Here is a 20,925-nt window from a genome sequence, read left to right as displayed (position 1 = left end):
TTATCCTGTCTTCCCCCACCAGGCCTGTTTGTCATGCCACCAACAGATTCATCGAAATGCGCCTATATGTCCTCTTTGCAAAGCCAAGAGTCGGTCACGGAACCCCAAAAAGCCAAAACGGAAGCAAGATGAATGAAGAGCAGGTGAAGGGGTAGACCTCTGTTGGTCATAAACCCTCTCTTTGGTCAGAGTGACAAATGTTCTGATTTTTTTTAATATCCCTTCCTTATCCCTACTGAGTCTTCTATTTAATTTGTTGGAAGAATAACCCCTTACTCTTTGCTCTTATTTCTTTCTGTTCTTGGAATTTGTGGTTAAGAACAGCTGTGCTTTGGGTGCTAATCACTGGCTCTCATGACCCTCTCTCTTCCATTCCCATTTCTTTTACTGCCCCAGTTTGGAACTGAATGAGGGGTAAAAGGCCCTAGTTGATTCTCCATTTTGTTCTTGAGGACTGGAGCCTACTGAGCTGTAGGTATAAAGACTGGAGGAGCTCCATGTCTTACTTTGGGAAAAGGCTTCAGTGACTTCCTTCCCTCTATTTTTGCTTTAGGTTCTGAAGGGACAACAACTTTATTTTTGATGAACTTCCCAATGGGCTGAATGCATATATCTCCCCCAATATTCAAGTCATCATTAAAATCCAGAGGTAACTTAGACGAGTGTTCATTTTATATAAAATTTTGAGGCCCTTGTGTTAATCTATAGTTCCACTCAAGTCTTCCAGTTATACTGAAGTTCTTACATACCAGACAGGGCATCTTTAGAATTGCAAGAACTGTGGGTCTTTCCCCATACTTCTAATCTTTGCAAACCAGTAGACATTTCCTATAGTGAAATTAAGGACCAAGGCTCATGCTACAAGAGTCACCTAATTCACTGCCTAAAATACTAGGTCTTATTGCTGTGGTATAGGAATTATCTTGGACTGAGGAACCCTAAGCTGACTTTAGCTTTGGATTTTGTTCAAAAACATTACTCTAATACCTGCCCAATGGGCTATCATTGTGAGGATAGAAAGGGATACAGTATTACATGAATGCCAATCATTGTATACATGTAAGTGGGTAGGACTTTTGCTTTTATATTCTTTCCTCCTTTTGTCTTCTGTGAGGTAGCTTCAGGTTAGGATAGTTGGTCACTCCTTTTCTGTGGGTTATATTGGTGACCTTTTATTTTCCCCAAAGAAAAGACATTTCAGCTCTTCAAGCCCAACAGCTCATTCATTCCTTGATCAAAGCTAAGCCCCCTTGTCATGTCTTAGATCTACAGGATAAAATCTAGGGCTGACTGATGAAAAAGAATTAGCTCCAGGTCTCTATCCCTGGCTGGGGAGAACAGGGACAGATTTATCCTATTTTTCTTTAACTTTTGGTTTTGTGTTACCATATTATATGTTCGAAACATCAATGATTTCTCTGCCCTTTGAAAGTAAAACTGTTACGTTTCCATAAATCCTTTTAAATAAATGTTCATTTGTTGGAATAAATGCTAATTGGGTGCATTCTGTGTACTGGTGATGTCAGTGACAACAACAACAATAATAATACAAAGGGGAGAAGGAGGAAAACTGAGTGGGCTACAGAGATGTGACCAGGAGCTGGGATCACTGTGGTAGGGAGGGATTGATAATGGCCAGAGCATTGGAACCTGCAGTGACTCTAGTGGAAATGCAGGCCAAGAGCAGGACCCCAGTGCTGAGACTCACTATGGTTTTCTTAGCATGACTAGTTAAGAATACAGGGAGAATTGTATCCCTGCCACTGCCCTAAGTGAATGAAAACATAGGAATATGGTAAAGGCAGACCAAAGCAGTTTTTAAAGGCAGGAACTGTAGAGCGTTGGTAGAAAAGCAGCCAAGATCTCAGCAGGTTGAGGACACTCAACAAGAAAAGTACATAAAACTTGAAAGACTGACCATTCCATTCACCCCCTAAGATCCTCATAAGCTGAAACCCAAGCTTGGAAAGTTTGGCCACCAGCACACCCTAGAGAAGGCTGTAGCTGGCAGGGAGAACATACTGGTAAAACTTGTTTGAATTACTAAAACTAGCAGCTTTCTCTTCATCTGTTCCTAGTGTGGTTTTGTTTTTGTTTTGTTTTGTTAAGGTTTTTGAGACAGAATTTCTCTGTGCATCTCTGGCTATCCAGGAACTTACTCTGTAGACCAGGCTGGCCTCGAACTCATAGCGATCTACCTGCTTCTACATCCAGAATACTGGAATTTAAAGGCATGCTGTACCACCACCTGGTGACTGACATTTTTTATGAATAACTTTCTTTTTGTACCAATTTTGTAATATTTTCTTTTATGTTGTACCTATAATCAATATACTTTCCCTGTCTTTCATGCTTTGATCCCTCTTTCTTCTTTCTCCATCCATGCCTTTTAAAAACCACAGTCATTAATATCCTCAGTTCTTAAAAATTAAAAGTTAAAAAAATAAGCTACATTTCCTTAACAGAACCCTGACACTTGTTATCTCTGAACTTTATTGGAGGATATAATTGAAAAGCATAATTTTTCTTTTTAAAAAGATATTTTTAATTGAAATAGAATAATATCACTTCCCCTCCCTTCCTTCCCTTCAGATCCTCTCAGCTCCTGTCTCTCAAACCTTTCCCATGTCTCCTTTACTCACAAGTTGATAATCTCCCTTTCTTTGATTATTGTTGTTATATACACATGTGTGTGTGTGTCTGTGTGTGTGTGTGTCTGTGTGTGTGTGTGTGTGTGTAATGTATAAATACAACCTCCTGAGTCTGTTTTGTCATTTGTATGTATATGATTTCAAGCTGATCATTTGGCATGGAACAACCAATAATGTGACTTATCCCTTTGAGAGGCTCATTCTCCCAGCAGTAACTGCTGGTAGTTCTTTGTCCAGAGGTAGGAACTCCACAACACTTTTCCGCATCCATGTTAACATGTCCATTGATATTGTTATTGTTCCAGTCTTGGTTATGCAGCTGGTTACAGTGCTTATTTCCTGGTACTCTCGCTCTTATAATATTTCCACCCCATCTTCTTCAATTTTCCCTGAAGTATAAATGTGGAAATTGTGATGTAGATGTTTCTGTTGGGGTGGGCTCCCCATGATTCAACGATAAGTGCATTTTGTTCAATTGTTTGCTATGATGTCTCCATTTGCTGTAAAGAGAGGCTTTGTTGATGGGGGTTGATAGTAACTACACTGATCTGTGGGTATAAGGTTTAGAATATTGTAAAAAATAATGCTGGTCCACTAAAGTGGTAGTAATTGATTATTTTCTAAAGTCCATAAACTCATTAGATCCAAGAAGCTGGCTGGGTTTTCAGGACCAGGTATGGTTTCCTACTGGGGAGTAGCCTTTAAGTCAAATTAGATAGTTATTGGTTTCCACTAACTTGTGAGTGCCACTTCTTGCACATTTATGCATGTCTGGTCATGCTAGTAATTGTCATGGTTCATAGGTGTTACAGCTGGGTAGGACTTTTTAATTGCTTTCTTCTTGGCAACTTGCATAGTATTTTTGGAACCATTGAAGTTAGATAGCAGAGAAGAAGCTTTCAGTTCAGACCTAGTTTGCATCATCCAAGTCCTATGTCCTATGTGTGTGGTGTCTTCCATAATAGGAGCTCACTCTAGACTTCTGAGAGGCAAACAAGGGCTATATCAATAATCTAGATCATTTGGGAAGTCAAGGGAGGAATCCTCATGTCTGGATTTGGTAGTCTATGGTTCTTGTAAAGAGCATCAACAGCTCAAGTAACCTAACTTCCTTTAGTGTGTGTGTGTGTGTGTGTGTGTGTGTGTGTGTGTGTATGTGTGTGTTTGCATATATATGCTTATATGCATGTTGTATAATTTTAGGTAAATATACAGTAATGATTCCTTGAAGCTTTATATCAAACAACCTTGGTGTTATTTGTCTCTAGTTCCTCCTCTTTCTGTATTGACCTCTCTCCATCATTTCTCCAGTTGGAGGCCCTCACCATTCTTCGGATTCCCATCACTTCCTATCATGCGTATTCTGCTATTCCTCTCCACTCCTGCCTACTGTTCCTTTAAACTTTCCTGGTTTCTGTGGATGCTCCATGTTGCATACTCACATCTGTGTATGGAGCTGGGAACCACAGATGAGAGAAAAATGAGGCTTTGTGCTTTGTAGGTCATTTCATTTACCTGCAAATTCCATGATTTCATATTTCTCTATAGCTGAGTAGTATGTTTTCTATATGTCCATTGTTCTTATCCACTCTTCTGTTGATGGACATTTGAGTTGTTTCAATTTACTGAGTATGGTAAGTAGAGTAGTACTGAACATGACTAAGCAAGTATCCGTGGAGGATCATGTCTAATCCTTTGGTCATAGGTCATGGACTGGTAGAGCTGGGTCATATGATAGATTAATTTTTAGGGTTTTTTTTTTTTGAGAATTCTTTATAGATTTCCTGAGTGGCTGTAGCAATTTACATTCTTGGTGACACTGAGAATTTCCTCTTTCTGTAAAATCTCCGCAGAACTTGTCAGTTGCTTTATTAATATTAGTCATTCTGAGTGGGGCGAGAGGAAATCTGAGTTGTTTTAATTTGCAGTTCCCTGATTCCTAAGTATGATGAAACCTTTTGGTATATTTTTGCTATATTTCTTAGCTATTTTTATTTCTTCTATTAAGAACTCTGTTTTGATCTCTAGTCTATATCTTTCTTTTTAAAATAATTTATTTACTTTTATTTTATGTACATTTGGTGATTTGATTACATGTGTAAGTGTGAGGGTGTTCAATCTCCTGGAACAGGAGATACTGTTGTGAGCAGCCATGAGGTTGCTGGGACTGAACCTGGGTCCTCTGGAAGAGCAGCCAGTGCTCTCGACTGCTGAGCCATCTCTCCAGCCTCATCTAGCCTCTTTCTTTCTTTCTTTCTTTCTTTCTTTCTTTCTTTCTTTCTTTCTTTCTTTCTTTCTTTCTTTCTTTTTAAAATTATCTTTAATCTTCTTTCACAGTTCAGTCATTATCCCCCTCCCGGCCTACCCTCCAACAGTTCCTCATCCCATTCCTCCTCATCTACAAGAGGATGTCCCCATCCCACCCCCAGCCCCCACCCCATCAGGCCTCCCCACTCCCTGTGGCCTCAAGTTTCTCAACGGTTAGGTGCATCTTTTTTCACACTGAAGCCAGACCTGGCAGTCCTCTGCTGTATGTGTGTCGAGCGTCGGACCAGCTCCTGTATGCTGCCTGGTTGGTGGAGCAATCTCTGGGATCCAGGTTAATTGAGACTTCTGATCTTTCCATAGGGTCAACCTCCTCCTCAGCTTCTTCCAGCCTTTGCCTAATTCAACCACAGGGGTCCCCAGCTTCAGTTCATTGGTTGGGTATAAGTATCGTCTATATCTGTCTCAGCCAGCTGCTTGTTGGTCCTCTTGGTGAACAACCATGCTAGGCTCCTTTTGTAAGCACAACATAGCATCGGTAACAGTGTCAGGGATTGGAGCGCCCCCCTGAGCAGGATCCCTATATATATAGCCTACTTCTAATGAGTTTATTTGTTTCTTTGACTCTTTATTTTCTGAGTTTTTAAAATATATATATATATATATTCTGCATATTTACCCTCTGCAAAATAGATAACTGGGCAAAGATTATCTCCCATTCTGTTGGTTTCTTTTTCTTTCTTTCTTTCTTTTTTTCTTTTCTTTCCTTTCTTTTCTTTCTTTTTTTTTTTTTTACTGACCAATGTTCTTAGTTGTGGTTTATAATTTTATTGTTTCTAGAGTCTCTTTGATGTGTATATTCTTCTCTTCAATTCAAAGTCTTGCTTCCAGTATTGTTTGCAGCAGTTTTTCTGTTTTATTTTCTTTCATATGCCTTTTTTAAAGGCTGTTGGATCATGGGAAATTTTTATTTCTCTTTTTCTAGGTACAAGAATCTAGGTTCACATTCATGGTCTTTCAGAACTTGGAGTTCATTTTTCCAAGCTTTTTTTTTTTTTTTTACTTTCAGAGTTTCCCTGAACAAATCAGGTTTATTCTGATGTGTTTCCCTTTATATGTGATTTGTGTTTATTTCTCTTTAAGATTTCAGCATTTTTTCTTTTTTTCCATCTTTATTAACTTGGGTATTTCTTATTTACATTTCGATTGTTGTGCCCTTTCCGGGTTTCCGGGTCAACATCCCCCTAACTTCTCTCCTTCCCCTTCTATATGGGTGTTCCCCTCCCCATCCTCCCCCCATTACCGCCCTCCCCCCAACAATCACGTTCACTGGGGGTTCAGTCTTGGCAGGACCAAAGGCTTCCCCTTCCACTGGTGCCCTTACTAGGCTATTCATTGCTACCTATGAGCTTGGAGCCCAGGGTCAGTCCATGTATAGTCTTTGGGTAGTGGCTTAGTCCCTGGAAGCTCTGGTTGGTTGGCATTGTTTTTCATATGGGGTCTCGAGCCCCTTCAAGCTCTTCCAGTCCTTTCTCTGATTCCTTCAACGGGGGTCCCATTCTTAGTTCAGTGGTTTGCTGCTGGCATTCGCCTATGTATTTGCTGTTTTCTGGCTATGCCTCTCAGGAGAGATCTACATCCGGTTCCTGTCAGCCTGCACTTCTTTGCTTCATCCATCTTATCTAGTTTGGTGGCTGTATATGTATGGGCCACATGTGGGGCAGGCTCTGAATGGGTCTTCCTTCCGCCTCTGTTCTAAACTTTGCCTCCCTATTCCCTCCCAAGTGGATTCTTGTTCCCCTTTTAAAGAAGGAGTGAAGCATTCGCATTTTGATCATCCGTCTTGAGTTTCATGTGTTCTGTGCATCTAGGGCAATTCAAGCATTTGGGCTAATAGCCACTTATCAATGAGTGCATACCATGTGTGTTTTTCTGTGATTGGGTTACCTCACTCAGGATTATATTTTCCAGCTCCATCCATTTACCTATGAATTTCACAAAGTCATTGTTTTTGATAGCTGAGTAATATTCCATTGTATAGATGTACCACATTTTCTGTATCCATTCCTCTGTTGAAGGGCATCTGGGTTCTTTCCAGCTTCTGGCTATTATAAATAAGGCTGCTATGAACATAGTGGAACATGTGTCTTTGTTATATGTTGGGGCATCTTTTGGGTATATGCCCAAGAGAGGTATAGCTGGGTCCTCAGGTAGTTCAATGTCCAATTTTCTGAGGAACCTCCAGACTGATTTCCAGAATGGTTGTACCAGTCTGCAATCCCACCAACAATGGAGGAGTGTTGCTCTTTCTCCACATCCTCGCCAGCATTTGCTGTCACCTGAGTTTTTGGCCTTAGCCATTCTCACTGGTGTGAGGTGAAATCTCAGGGTTGTTTTGATTTGCATTTCCCTTATGACTAAAGATGTTGAACATTTCTTTAGGTGTTTCTCAGCCATTTGGCATTCCTCAGCTGTGAATTCTTTGTTTAGCTCTGAACTCCATTTTTTAATAGGGTTATTTGTCTCCCTGCGGTCTAACTTCTTGAGTTCTTTGTATATTTTGGATATAAGCCCTCTATCTGTTGTAGGATTGGTAAAGATCTTTTCCCAATCTGTTGGTTGCTGTTTTGTCCTAACCACAGTGTCCTTTGCATTACAGAAGCTGTGTAGTTTTATGAGATCCTATTTGTCGATTCTTGATCTTAGAGCATAAGCCATTGGTTTTATTGTAAGGATAGTTTTAGCTATCCTGGGTGTTTTGTTATTCCAGATGAATTTGCAAATTGTCCTGTCTAACTCTATCAAGAATTGAGTTGGAATTTTGATGGGGATTGCATTGAATCTGTAGATTACTTTTGGTAAAATGGCCATTTTTACTGTATTAATTTTGCTAATCCATGAGCATGGAAGATCTTTCCATCTTCTGAGGTCTTCAACTTCTTTCTTCAGAGGCTTGAAGTGCTTATCATACAGATCTTTCACTTGCTTGGTTAATGTCACACTGAGGTATTTTATATTATTTGGGACTATTATGAAGGGTGTCGTTTCCCTAATTTCTTTCCTGGCTTGTTTCTCTTTTGTGTAGAGGAAGGCTACTGATTTATTTGAGTTAATTTTATACCCAACCACTTTGCTGAAGGTGTTTATCAGGTTTAGTAGTTCTCTGGTATAACTTTTGGATTTTTTTTATTCATGTATTTATTGTTTTGACTGTGATATGTTATGGGGAATTTCTTTTTTGTTTTATCTAGTTTGGGTTCTATATGCTTCTTTTATTTGTATGGGTATGTCTTGTCTTAGTTTGTGCAAATTTTCTTTTATTAACTTGATAAAGATCTAGTCTATGCCATTGTCTTGAGTTTTTCCCTGACTTCTATGCCTATAATTAAAAGATTCAATCTTTTGATATTGTCTCATATTTCCTGCATGTTCCTATCCTGTTCTTTCAATTTTTCATTTTCTTTGCTTATTTCATCTAGATCCTCTACTTTATCCTTGAATCCCAATACTTTATGTTCTGCTTGATTCATTCTGCTTCTGAGACTTTCTCAATGGTTCTATGTCTTTATTGAATTTAGTTTTCTAATCATGAATTATCTTCATCATTTCATTGAAGTGTGTATATATATTTCTTGGACATCACAGGAGACTTTATTAACCTCTTTGAGTTAAAGGAAGTGTTTGTTTATGTCTTCTTTAAATTCCTTAAATTCTTTGAAAAGTTTATGCTGGTTTTTAAAAGTCTCTGTTCTGGAATCCATGTAGTTCTCTCATCTATGCAGTTCTTATTATATAACACGTGTACATGGCTAGTAGGTTTGAAGAGACACATGATGTTCTGGCATTCATGTTATTTTGTTTTTGTGATTTGATCTAGATAGGTTGACTGCTTTCTTTGCCTGTATTTCTGATGTGATAATCTGGCCTTCCTTATATTAGACCAGTGTAGGATGTGCTGCCTGAGCCAGACCAGGTAAAGCTTGTAGATGAGCTGTTTAATTGGACCAGAGAAAAATGGTTCAAACCATATGCATTAATATTCAAAGTAAAAGAAACTATCACTTTTTTAACAACATTTTACTTCTTTTATTTTTTTTACATTTCTTTTTTTTTATTAACTTGAGTATTTCTTATATACATTTCGAGTGTTATTCCCTTTCCTGGTATCCGGGCAAACATCCCCCTCCCCCCTCCCCTTCCTTATGGGTGTTCCCCTCCCAACCCTCCCCCCATTGCCGCCCTCCCCCCATAGTCTAGTTCACTGGGGGTTCAGTCTTAGCAGGACCCAGGGCTTCCCCTTCCACTGGTGCTCTTACTAGGATATTCATTGCTACCTATGAGGTCAGAGTCCAGGGTCAGTCCATGTATAGTCTTTAGGTAGTGGCTTAGTCCCTGGAAGCTCTGGTTGCTTGGCATTGTTGTTCATAAGGGGTCTCGAGCCCCTTCAAGCTCTTCCAGTTCTTTCTCTGATTCCATCAACGGGGGTCCTATTCTCAGTTCAGTGGTTTGCTGCTGGCATTCGCCTCTGTATTTGCTGTATTCTGGCTGTGTCTCTCAGGAGCGATCTACATCCAGCTCCTGTCGGTCTGCACTTCTTTGCTTCATTCATCTTGTCTAATTGGGTGGCTGTATATGTATGGGCCACATGTGGGGCAGGCTCTGAATGGGTGTTCCTTCAGTCTCTGTTTTAATCTTTGCCTCTCCCTTCCCTGCCAAGGGTATTCTTTTTCCTCATTTAAAGAAGGAGTGAAGCATTCACATTTTGATCATCCGTCTTGAGTTTCATTTGTTCTAGGCATCTAGGGTAATTCAAGTATTTGGGCTAATAGCCACTTATCAATGAGTGCATACCATGTATGTCTTTCTGTGATTGGGTTAGCTCACTCAGAATGATATTTTCCAGTTCCAACCATTTGCCTACGAATTTCATAAACTCGTTGTTTTTGATAGCTGAGTAGTATTCCATTGTGTAGATGTACCACATTTTCTGTATCCATTCCTCTGTTGAAGGGCATCTGGGTTCTTTCCAGCTTCTGGCTATTATAAATAAGGCTGTAATGAACATAGAAACTATCACTTTTAAAGTGAGGGGAATATCAGAAAAGTTGGATGGAGGGGACATAGAAGGGACTGGAGGAGGAAAAGGGAAGAAGGTAAGTGGTATAATTATATTTTCACTTAAAATATAAAAAAATAAAAGCTTCACCTACAAAAGGTGAATATATCAGAATAAACAACATTATTCTGATATCTCATAAGATCCAGGGACCTGAGATTGTTTATTTCAAGACTTGTATAATAACTGCCAATGAAGATTGTAATATGCACCAAAACTATGGTTTTAAAATTACTTGGGGAAATAAGAATGTCTCAAGGCAAACATATACTAACACAATTTAGAACCACAAAGCCACCGTGGCAGAAAATACTCAAAACAATATTGTACACAAAAGAAGCAGCACAGTATCAATTACAAAACCACGAGAAAAATATAAACTTCCCTAGAAGAATAAACAAGGATGAGTACAAAAGAATTCATCTTATCCAACAGAGGTCAAAGACATGAATAACTGTGACCACACTAGCAATAAACCCAAGAAAAAACTTTAGAAATTGACATATCCATTTCAATTATATCTTTAAAATGGAAATGGTCTCAATGGTATTTATGTAAAATTACAGTACCACTTATACATATAGTTTAAGTGAAATCTTCCCTCCTAGGCTGACAGTGCCCCCACCCAAAAAGCCATAGACTAACAAAACAAACAAACAAACAAACAAACAAACAAAACCAGGCAAGGGAAGTCTCCTTTCCATTTGTCTTTCAGGGAAGTTGAAGAGTCTTCTAAGAGAGGTTGAAGTTCCTATTGCTGAACATACTATGCACTCTGGACATAGCATCTGGGGGATTGAAGATGGAACTGACTTGGAAGACTCCACTAGCTTTCATGGTACCAGGAGGTGCCATGATTCCAAGGCAGAAAACAAACAAACAATCCGATAGTCCTACCACCCAGCTATGATGTCTACAAACCACAACTCTTAACTGTAACTTCCTATGAAATAAAAATCATATTACATATTTCTTTTTTTTAAAGATTTATTTATTTTATGTATACGAGTACACTGTAGCTGTCTTCAGACGCACCAGAAGAGGGCATCTCATTACAGATGGTTGTGAGCTACCATATAGCTGCTGGGATTTGAACTCAGGACCTCTGGAAGAGCAGTCAGTGCTCTCAACTGCTGAGCCATCTCTCCAGTCCTAATGTACAAGAGCAGAGAATATACATTATCATTCCAAAAGGAAGGAATCAGTCATCGTGAAGCTATACTGTACCAAATCAAGACTGAAACCCGCCAGGGCAAAGTCTGTAGCTCTGTGTCTGATGCCAAAGGGCTTGGATCCCTCTGTCCTCCCAACCTTGCTACCTGCAACATACTTCTTTTTCTTTTGTAGTTGCACTCCTGTGTGCAGCACTCCTTGATGTATAGTCCACAGTTCTGGCACTTTTAACATCTTTGGATTTCGAACACATTTCAGGCTTCACTTCCACTTTTATGTAATGGTCTCTCAAGGTCCCTTGCCCTCTCAGGGCCTTCATGCAGGTACTGCTCTGTCATATGGGCCAAGCCTCAAATTCACTCCAAGATTTCTTCAATCCTGGAGTTTCTACTTCAACTGAAGCTGCACATTTAACAGTGGCCTGGCCTGGCCTTTCACTGTGCCAAGCCTGAGCTGCTCTTCATGATCTTCAGTCGTGATAATAGATGGTGATATCCCTCGGAAACCATAAACCTTCTATAAGTTGGAAGGGCTTATGGTTCCAGAGGGATATCACCATCTATTACCAGTATGACCGCAGACAGACTTTCCAGTCTGAAGTGGTGCTGGTGCATTTTCTGGTGCTGAAGCAGCAGTTAAGAGACTGTATTTCTATCTACAAACAGGAAGCTGATAGGCACAGTGAAAATGGAATACTCTGAAGCTTCAAAGTATAGTAAAATGCATCCTTTTTGCCCAGACTTTTACATGCTTTTTTTTTTTTTTTGGTCAAACTTCAAAAACTTCAAACCTCTCTGTTTCAAATTATACTTCTGTTTCTCTATATAAATTTGACAGAAAGTAGTAATACTTTGGAGTCTGAACACTGTGTTATATTGGAAATTCTTTTAAAATGTAAGTTTGTCCACCACCTTCAAGGTCAGCACTGAAAATGACTGATGACATAAGGCAAATGCTTCTAATTTTTTAATACAATCTAAGGATAATAATTCTCTTACATTTTTTAATAATCTTACTAGAAATAACCTTTCTTACCCCTATTTCTCTCAACATTTTGGATTTTTGAGGTGCTGCTAAAATTGTCAGTTAAAGTTCATTTACCTGTTCTAAATTTTTGTAGCATGTTTCACCAAACTTTTACAAACTTCCCATATAAATGAATTCCACATTACACATGGGAAAAAGTCCTTCCTGTTGGTAACGATTACCTATATTTACCCTTTGTTATTATAAAAGTACTGAAATGATCTACTTATACTGAGAAGGGGGTTTCCTTTATTCTATTCTTTTGGAAGTTCCAGTCCACGAATAGTTGATTTCACTACTTCGTGGCCTGAGATTAGACAGCGGAACACAGTGGAAGCATGTAATGCAGTAAAGGTGGATCCTTGTGACTCCAGAACAAAGCCAGAAAGAACAAGACCGATGCAAACATGTGGAACAAAAGCTAATGGTAGAAAAAAAATCAATGAAATAGTTGCAGAATACTCTTCTAATCTCTGGAATGATATTGACACGAATGTAAAGAAGGCTTGCAAAAGTATTAAAATTGTGATTAGGGAGTTTTTTCTCCATAGCATATATTAGTCAAAATTTTTGTAAGCCTCTAAAGAAGAAAAACACAGGTTACATTTAATAGTACCCCTTTTAAATGACTGGCATATTTCTCAACAGCAACTGTACAGGCACAGAGGGACAAGAATGAGGAGCCCTAAGCCATAAAAACATAAAATTGTGATGTGAGATTTCATCTCACCGGAGTCTGAATAGCTACAATCAGGAAAACAACTGAAACAAATGTTGGTGCGATTACAAACTGGTGTAGCCACTCTAGAAATTAGTATGGTGAATTCCCAGAAAGCTAAAAATAAGTCATCAATATGACCAAGGTATACCACTTGTTTGCATGTTCCAAAGGACTTAACCTACTCCATGACACTTGCTCAACCATGCTCATTGCTGCTCTATTTATAATAGCTAGAAAGTTGAAACAGCTTAAATGTTCTTCAGGGATAAACAAAACGTGGTACATATACTGTTCGTCAGTAAAGAAAAATAAAATCGCAAAAGTTGTGGGTAAATAGACAGAACTAGATATTATACCGAGTGATGTAATCTGTATCCAGAAAGACAAACACCACATATTCTCTCCAATCTGTGGTCCCTATTTCCAAATCTTCAGACATAAGCATGTAACTTGGAGTAACCACAGAAACCAGTAAAAGGAACTAACGGTAGGAGGCCGGGGGGTGAAGCGAGTTTTCTAGGCAGGTAGTAGCAGGGTACAGGTGCTATGGAGGGAGAAGTGTAAAATTGGGGAGGGAGTCACATTAGGGAACAAAGAGGGAGAGAAAATACAGAAGGAGAAGAAGGGAAGATGGATAAATACCAGTAAGGATGCTTGAAAAACTTAAAGGGAATTATTGTATATTTACTTAAGATATGTAGATAGATGAATGGATGAAAGTGCCTCTTTTGATGTGATAATACTCTTCTAAGCACCATAGAATAACAAATATCTCAGTCCCCGGCCTCAGAAACTTTCTTTTGCCTTATTGATCAGGGGCTTCCAAGAGATGCCCAAAAGAACATAGGCTTTTGCTATTGTTCTTGGTTTCCTCCTATATTCCTGCTGCTAGGACATGGTGCAGTTTGGCTATAGGTTCAAGGTTGTAGCTGGGCCTTAACTGAAAATCTCTTCCCTAAGGACTAGCTTTCATAGTTCCAAAAGCTGATATGAAAGTGGCTAAGGGAGAAAAGCATCTATAGTGTTAGCAGCTGTTAGGTCTGTGAACCACAACAAGGACAAACGTGACAAGATACCCCTAAAAATGCATTAGCGACACTTATATCTTGATGGTAAATATACAAATTCTATTAATTGTATTCAAAACCTGCTTAAAAGAAGAGAAATCATGCCTGGGTTTTGTAAACCTGGCCAACTACATGTGGTTCAGCATATATATCAACCAATGAAGGTAATTCATAGCATAAATGCAATGAAAGGATTTTGACAAAACCCATCACTGAGAAAGAAATCAGGGAGGCAATCCTATTCCCAATAGCATCATTCATTCTCTCTGACTATAATGAAGAAAGAGAGATACCTACAATACTAGAAACCACAGGGAGTACACAAACTCATGGAAAATACATAACATGCTATTGATAATTAAGGAAGAAATCAAGGAGATAATTTAATAGTTTCTAGATTTGAATGAAAGTGAAAATAAAACATACCAAAATTGATAGGAACTAATTACGTAAGTCCTAGGAGAACATTTTATAGTGCTTAGTGCAGACATCAAAAATTTGAGAGCTCTCAAGTTAAAAACTTAATGGTGCATCTTAAGGCCTTGAGAAACACGATCAAAGTAAACTACCAGTTGCTGGGAGGATAATTAACATCATGGCAGATCTTAATGAAATTGAAGCAAGTAAATAACCAATACAAAAGAAAAATCTGTGAAATGAAGAGATAGTCTGTGGAAAGTCTGAGAAGCCCTTATCCAGTTAACTATAAGAAATAGAAAGGAAAACTTAATTAAATTAGAAGTGAAAATGGAAAAACTATAATAGACACTAATGAAAATTTAAAAAAAAATCACTTGGACATATTTTAGAAATCTCTATCCCAACAGATTGGAAAAGCTTTCAAAAAGTGGATGAACTTCCAGATGCATACAGCATAACAAATTAAGCAAAGATGAAATAAAGAATTTAAACAGAACTGCAAACAGCAATGAGATTGAAACAGAAAAAAAAATCCCTCAACTATAAAAAGCCCAGAACCAGATGGACTCACTACAGAATTCTGCCAAAACTCTAAAGAACTAACACCACCAATACCACTTAAAGCATTACATGAAATAGTAAAAGAAATAAGCTTTCAAATCACATTTTACAATGCCAGTATTAATCATGATTCCCAAACGAGATAAAGGCACAAAACAAAAATATAGAGTAAATTATATGATTCATTTCAATGCAAAAATTCTCAATACGTTACTGGCAAATGGAACTCAGGGTCATATTAAAGAGATCGTTTATCATAAGCAAAGTGGTTACATGCAAGGATGGCTCAATATATATACCTCAACAAATGTTGTATCACCAATGGACTAAAGTGCACAGATCACAATGTCATTTCAACAAATGAAGAAAAGTGTTGCGAGTAATATTAAAAAAGAACCCACGCTATCACCAGCTACTCTCAGGCCCAGGCAGTCTCACTACCTCCATGGCTAACCCCACATGGTGTCTGCCCATTCCATTGCAGCAGGACCTGCTCACATTCCTAGCCATTTAACTTCAGGCTGGCTGCTGCCAAACCCGCTCAGCCATCCCAAATTTCCACAGCTAGCTGGGCGCACACTCTCACAAAGCCACGTTCCGCCGCTGTTAAGCTTTGGAAATCATGCAATATTCTGTCTTGATAAAAGTTGTGAAGTAATTAAAGATGAAGGGGGTCATATCTCAGTATAATACAGGCCCTCTAGGACAGTCAAATCCTACATCCTGCTACATAGGGGAAAACACCAAACTTAGCACAAAGAACAGGAATGGCACTCCTTCCTGACCTTCAATTCAAATTCCCCAATTTCAACCCCAACCCCATGCAGACCACTTGCAAGGCCTGTCTGCCTTTTCTTCCTCCATAACCTGAGGACTCTAAACATCCTTAAAGTGGGCCTAACTTTTCTCCCTTACCCCACCCTTTGGTGTCAGCCATCAATACCTGGAGGTACTTTCTTCCTGGGAACACACTTGCCACACTGGCCTGGAGTCAAGAAGACAGTCTTTAATCTCCTTCCAGACCTCCATTTATAATTCCCCAGCCTCATCCTCAGCCCTGTAGCAGACCAAGTACAGGTTTTGTCTTCTCTTTTTGATTCCATGTATTATGGAGCTTGCCTAGACCCAGATTTCCTCCTTCCTGTGGACCTTCTCAGCCCTCTCCCTCCTAGCTCATCCCTATTCCTTTTTAACCAACTCCAAGTCCTAGAATCATGTTCGACCTGGCACCTCCAGTGGCTATACCTGACAGAAACTCAGAAGTACTCCCTACCAGACAACCCACAGCTACCACACATTCCTAAGATCCAGGGAGGACAATGAGAAACAAAGAACAGAATATTCACCTGCTCAAGACCAGTTACAATCACAATTATACCAAATCAAGACATCAGCATAAAAACGACTATTAACACTCAACACAATATTTCTCTACCATGACCCAGCACCACTACTACAGTAGCCCTGAGAAATGCAATATATCTGAATGCAATATAATACTGAAGACAAGGACTTCACAATAGCTACTAGAAATATGTTCAATGACCTTTAAAAAGATATGAATAAATCCACTAAGGAAGTCTGTGAAAACACAAACAAGCAGTGGAGTGAAATGATGAAACCAGCTCAAAACATGAAAATGGAAATAAAACCACTAGAAGGCTTGATGCCCCAGCAAAGACAAACACCAGGTCAGGGAGGTGGGAGTGGGTGGGTGGGGGAACATCCTCACAGAAACAGGGGGGAGGAGTGAGATAGGGGATTTTCACAGGGGAACCGGAAAGGGGGATAACATTTGAAATGTAAATAAATGAAATACCCAAAAAAAATTTAAAGTAAAACCACTAAAGAAAATTCAGACAGAGGTAAAACTGGAAATGAAAAATTTAGGAAGTCAAACAAAAATCTGAGAGGTAAGCTTTCTTTACCCAGTACAGTATGGGAGATGGAAGAGAGAATCTCAGGCATTGAAGACAGGATAGAAAAAAATAGATACCCCAGACAAAAACTGTTAAAAGAGAGCCAGATACAAAACATCCCAGAAATCTGGGAAACTATGAAAAGACCAAGTCAATGAATTAATAGGAATATAAGAGGGAGAAGGAACCTACAGCAAAGGCACAGAAAATATTTTCAACAAAAATCATAGAAGAAAAATTTTCTAACCTAAAGAAGGAGGTGCTTACCAAGGAACAATAAGCATGTAGAACATCAAACAGACTGGGCAAGAAAACGAATTCCACAGACACATAATAATCAAAACACTAAATGTACAGAACAAAGAAAATTATTAAACACTACAACAGAATAAGGACACGGAATATATAAAAGAGGACCCACTAGAATAAACCTGATTTCTCACTGACTACTCTAAAAGCCAAAAGGTCCTAAATGGATTTCCTACAAGTACAAAAAGACCACAGATGCCAGCAAAGACTGATATACCCAGCAAAACTTCTAACCACAATACATGGAGAAAGAAAAACTGTCCATTATAAAATGAAATTTAAGTATCATCTATTTACAAGTACATTTCTACAGAAGGTACTTTCTTTATTTGCAGATATGATTGTATATGGAAACTACCCTAAAGCCTATCTATGGCTGAGGAATAGTTTTTTTGCAAAGTAGTATCCTATATACAACTGAAAAATGAACTGAAAAAGAAATCAGAGAAACAATACCTTTCACAATAGTCTCAAAAATATATTTTGGGGTAAGTATAGCCAAATAAGTGAAGAACTTATACAGTAAAAACTTTAAGATGCTTATGGGAGAAATTGAAGAGATATCAGAGTACAGTAAAAATGGCCATCCTAACAAATGCAATCTACATACCCAACAAAATCCCCATCGATCTTCCAACATAAATCTTCATAGAACTTGAAAGAACAATTTCAGCTTCATATGTAAACACAAAAAGCACAGGATAGCTGAAACAATCCTGAATGTTGGCATAGCTATTTGAGGTATTACCATCCGCAGTCTTAAATTGTACTACAGAGATATTGTAGTAAACAGCACAGTACTAGCATTAAAAAAGACATGTTAATTAGTGGAATAGAATAGTATTGGATGCACTCAAGCGGCAGGTCCTCTGCAGTCCAGACACCGCCCAAATCTGAAGGGACCCGGTCAACAACTCCTTGCACTCAAATGCCGTGGGAGAGAGAGCTAAACCTTCAGAGGTGCAGACAAGTCTGGGAAGCCAGAAGAGACTACACTCTGCCCACATTTCTGACTCCAAAGGAAAACACCTAAACGCCATCTGGGACCCCGGGGCACTGTGGCCCCAGGAAAAGGCAGGGCAGGCCCTTCTGGTTGCCGCCCTCACTGAGAGCTCAAAAGCAGCCCCTCAGGAGCAACTTTAGCCCCAGGAACAGAGGTAAAACCAACTTTTCTGCTCCAAGTGACCTGCCTGGTGGACTCAGGTCACACAGAGGCAAAATTCCTCTGGGACCAGACACTTCTGGTGTTTAGCTGGAGGCTAACCTCACTGATCCCGCCCACAGCTCCCTGCTACCGAACACCATGGAGAGAGAGCTCACCACCAGGACAGGTGGGCACTCCTGAGACTGCAGAGTGGGAGAGACCACCAAAACTGCCCACCCCTGCCCAAATCCCTGGCCCAAGAAGAAACTCTATAGGGCCTCTGGGAACAGGAAGATCTCAGAAGATGGCAAGATCTCCCATGCTCATGGATTGGCAGGATTAATATAGTAAAAATGGCCATTTTGCCAAAAGCAATCTACAGATTCAATGCAATCCCCATCAAAATACCAATCCAATTCTTCATAGAGTTAGACAGAACAATTTGCAAATTCATCTGGAATATCAAAAAACCCAGGAGAGCTAAAACTATCCTCAACAATAAAAGGATTTCTTGGGGAAATCACTATCCCTGAACTCAAGGACTATTACAGAGCAATAGTGATAAAAACTGTGTGGTATTGGTACAGAGACAGGCAGATAGACCAGTGGAATAGAATTGAAGACCCAGAAATGAACACACACACACACCTATTGTTACTTGATTTTTGACAAAGGAGCCAAAACCATCCAATGGCAAAAAGATAGCATTTTCAGCAAATGGTGCTGGTTCAACTGGAGGTCAACATGTAGAAGAATGCAGATCAATCCATGCTTATCACCCTGTACAAAGCTTAAGTCCAAGTGGATCAAGGACCTCCACATCAAACCAGAGACACTCAAACTAATAGAAGAAAAACTGGGGAAGAATCTTGAACACATGGGCACTGGGGAAAAGTTCCTGAACAAAACATCAATGACTTATGCTCTAAGATTAAGAATCAACAAATGGGATCTTATAAAACTGCAAAGCTTCTGTAAGGCAAAGGACACTGTGGTTAGGACAAAATGGCAACCAACAGATTGGGAAAAGATCTTTACCAATCCTACAACAGATAGAGAGCTTATATCCAAAATATACAAAGAACTCAAGAAGTTAGACTGCAGGGAGACAAATAACCCTATTAAAAATGGGGTTCAGAGCTAAACAAAGAATTCACAGCTGAGGAATGCTGAATGGCTGAGAAACACCTAAAGAAATGTTCAACATCTTTAGTCATAAGAGAAATGCAAATCAAAACAACCCTGAGATTTCACCTTACACCAGTGAGAATGGCTAAGGCCAAAAACTCAGGTGATAGCAGATGCTGGTGAGGATGTAGAGAAAGAGCAACACTCCTCCATTGTTGGTGGGATTGCAGACTGTACAACCATTCTGGAAATCAGTCTGGAGGCTCCTCAGAAAATTGGACATTGCACTACCTGAGGACCCAGCTATACCTCTCTTAGGCATATACCCAAAAGATGCCCCAACATATAACAAAGACACATGCCCCACTATGTTCATAGCAGCCTTATTTATAATAGCCAGAAGCTGGAAAGAACCCAGATGCCCTTCAACAAAGGAATGGATACACAAAATGTGGTACATCTACACAATGGAATATTACTCAGCTATCAAAAACAATGACTTTATGAAATTCGTAGGCAAATGGTTGGGACTGGAAAATATCATCCTGAGTGAGCTAACCCAATCACAGAAAAACACACATGGTATGCACTCATTGATAAGTGGCTATTAGCCCAAATGCTTGAATTACCCTAGATGCCTAGAACACATGAAACTCAAGACAGATGATCAAAATGTGAATGCTTCACTCCTTCTTTAAAAGGGGAACAAAAATACCCTTGGCAGGGAATAGAGAGGCAAAGATTAAAACAGACACAGAAGGAACACCCATTCAGAGCCTGCCCCACATGTGGCCCATACATATACAGCCATCCAATTAGACAAGATGGATGAAGCAAAGAAGTGCAGGCCGACAGGAGCCGGATGTAGATCTCTCCTGAGAGACACAGCCAGAATACAGCAAATACAGAGGCGAATGCCAGCAGCAAACCACTGAAGTGAGAACGGGACCCCCGTTGAAGGAATCAGAGAAAGAACTGGAAGAGCTCGAAGGGGCTCGAGACCCCTTATGAACAACAATGCCAAGCAACCAGAGCTTCCAGGGACTAAGCCACTACCTAAAGACTATACATTGACTGACCCTGGACTCTGACCTCATAGGTAGCAATGAATAGCCTAGTAAGAGCACCAGTGGAAGGGGAAGCCCTTGATCCTGCCAAGACTGAACCCCCAGTCAACGTGATTGTTGTGGGGAGGGCAGTAATGGGGGAGGATGGGGAGGGGAACAGCCATAGAGAAGAGGAGGGTGAGTGGTTAGGGCGATGTTGGTCTGGAAACCGGGAAAGGGAATAACAATCTAAATGTAAAGAAGAAATACCCAAGTTAATAAAGATGAAAAAAAGAAAAAAGGAAACTACAAAAAAAATAATATTGGAGACCCAGGCAAAATCCCATACTGGTATAAAGACAGGCACATTGATCAATGG

The 20,925-nt window shown here is 39.5% G+C and overlaps 1 protein-coding gene across 6 annotated transcripts in view; it reads left to right on the top strand.

The window, feature by feature from the left end:
- The window catches only part of Zc4h2 (zinc finger C4H2-type containing), a 30,313-nt gene extending 19,312 nt beyond the window's left edge, over positions 1 to 11,001 (top strand). For 3 of the 6 annotated variants that reach the window (XM_063280182.1, XM_039099948.2, XM_039099949.2), the window contains one exon: positions 23 to 1,489. In XM_063280182.1, the coding sequence (XP_063136252.1) occupies positions 23 to 155 (133 nt within the window). In that variant the 3' untranslated portion in view covers positions 156 to 1,489. Of the gene's footprint in view, positions 1 to 22; positions 1,490 to 10,747 lie in introns of those variants that run through there. The other 3 variants (XM_063280180.1, XM_063280181.1, NM_001126374.2) reach the window with 2 other exon arrangements.
- Positions 11,002 to 20,925: the final 9,924 nt, after the last annotated feature.

This window comes from Rattus norvegicus, chromosome X (genome assembly GCF_036323735.1).
Source record: "Rattus norvegicus strain BN/NHsdMcwi chromosome X, GRCr8, whole genome shotgun sequence".
Classification (NCBI taxonomy): domain Eukaryota; kingdom Metazoa; phylum Chordata; class Mammalia; order Rodentia; family Muridae; genus Rattus; species Rattus norvegicus.
The sequence above is the reverse complement of the archived record's forward strand: the minus strand, read 5'-3'. Positions and strand labels throughout refer to the sequence as shown.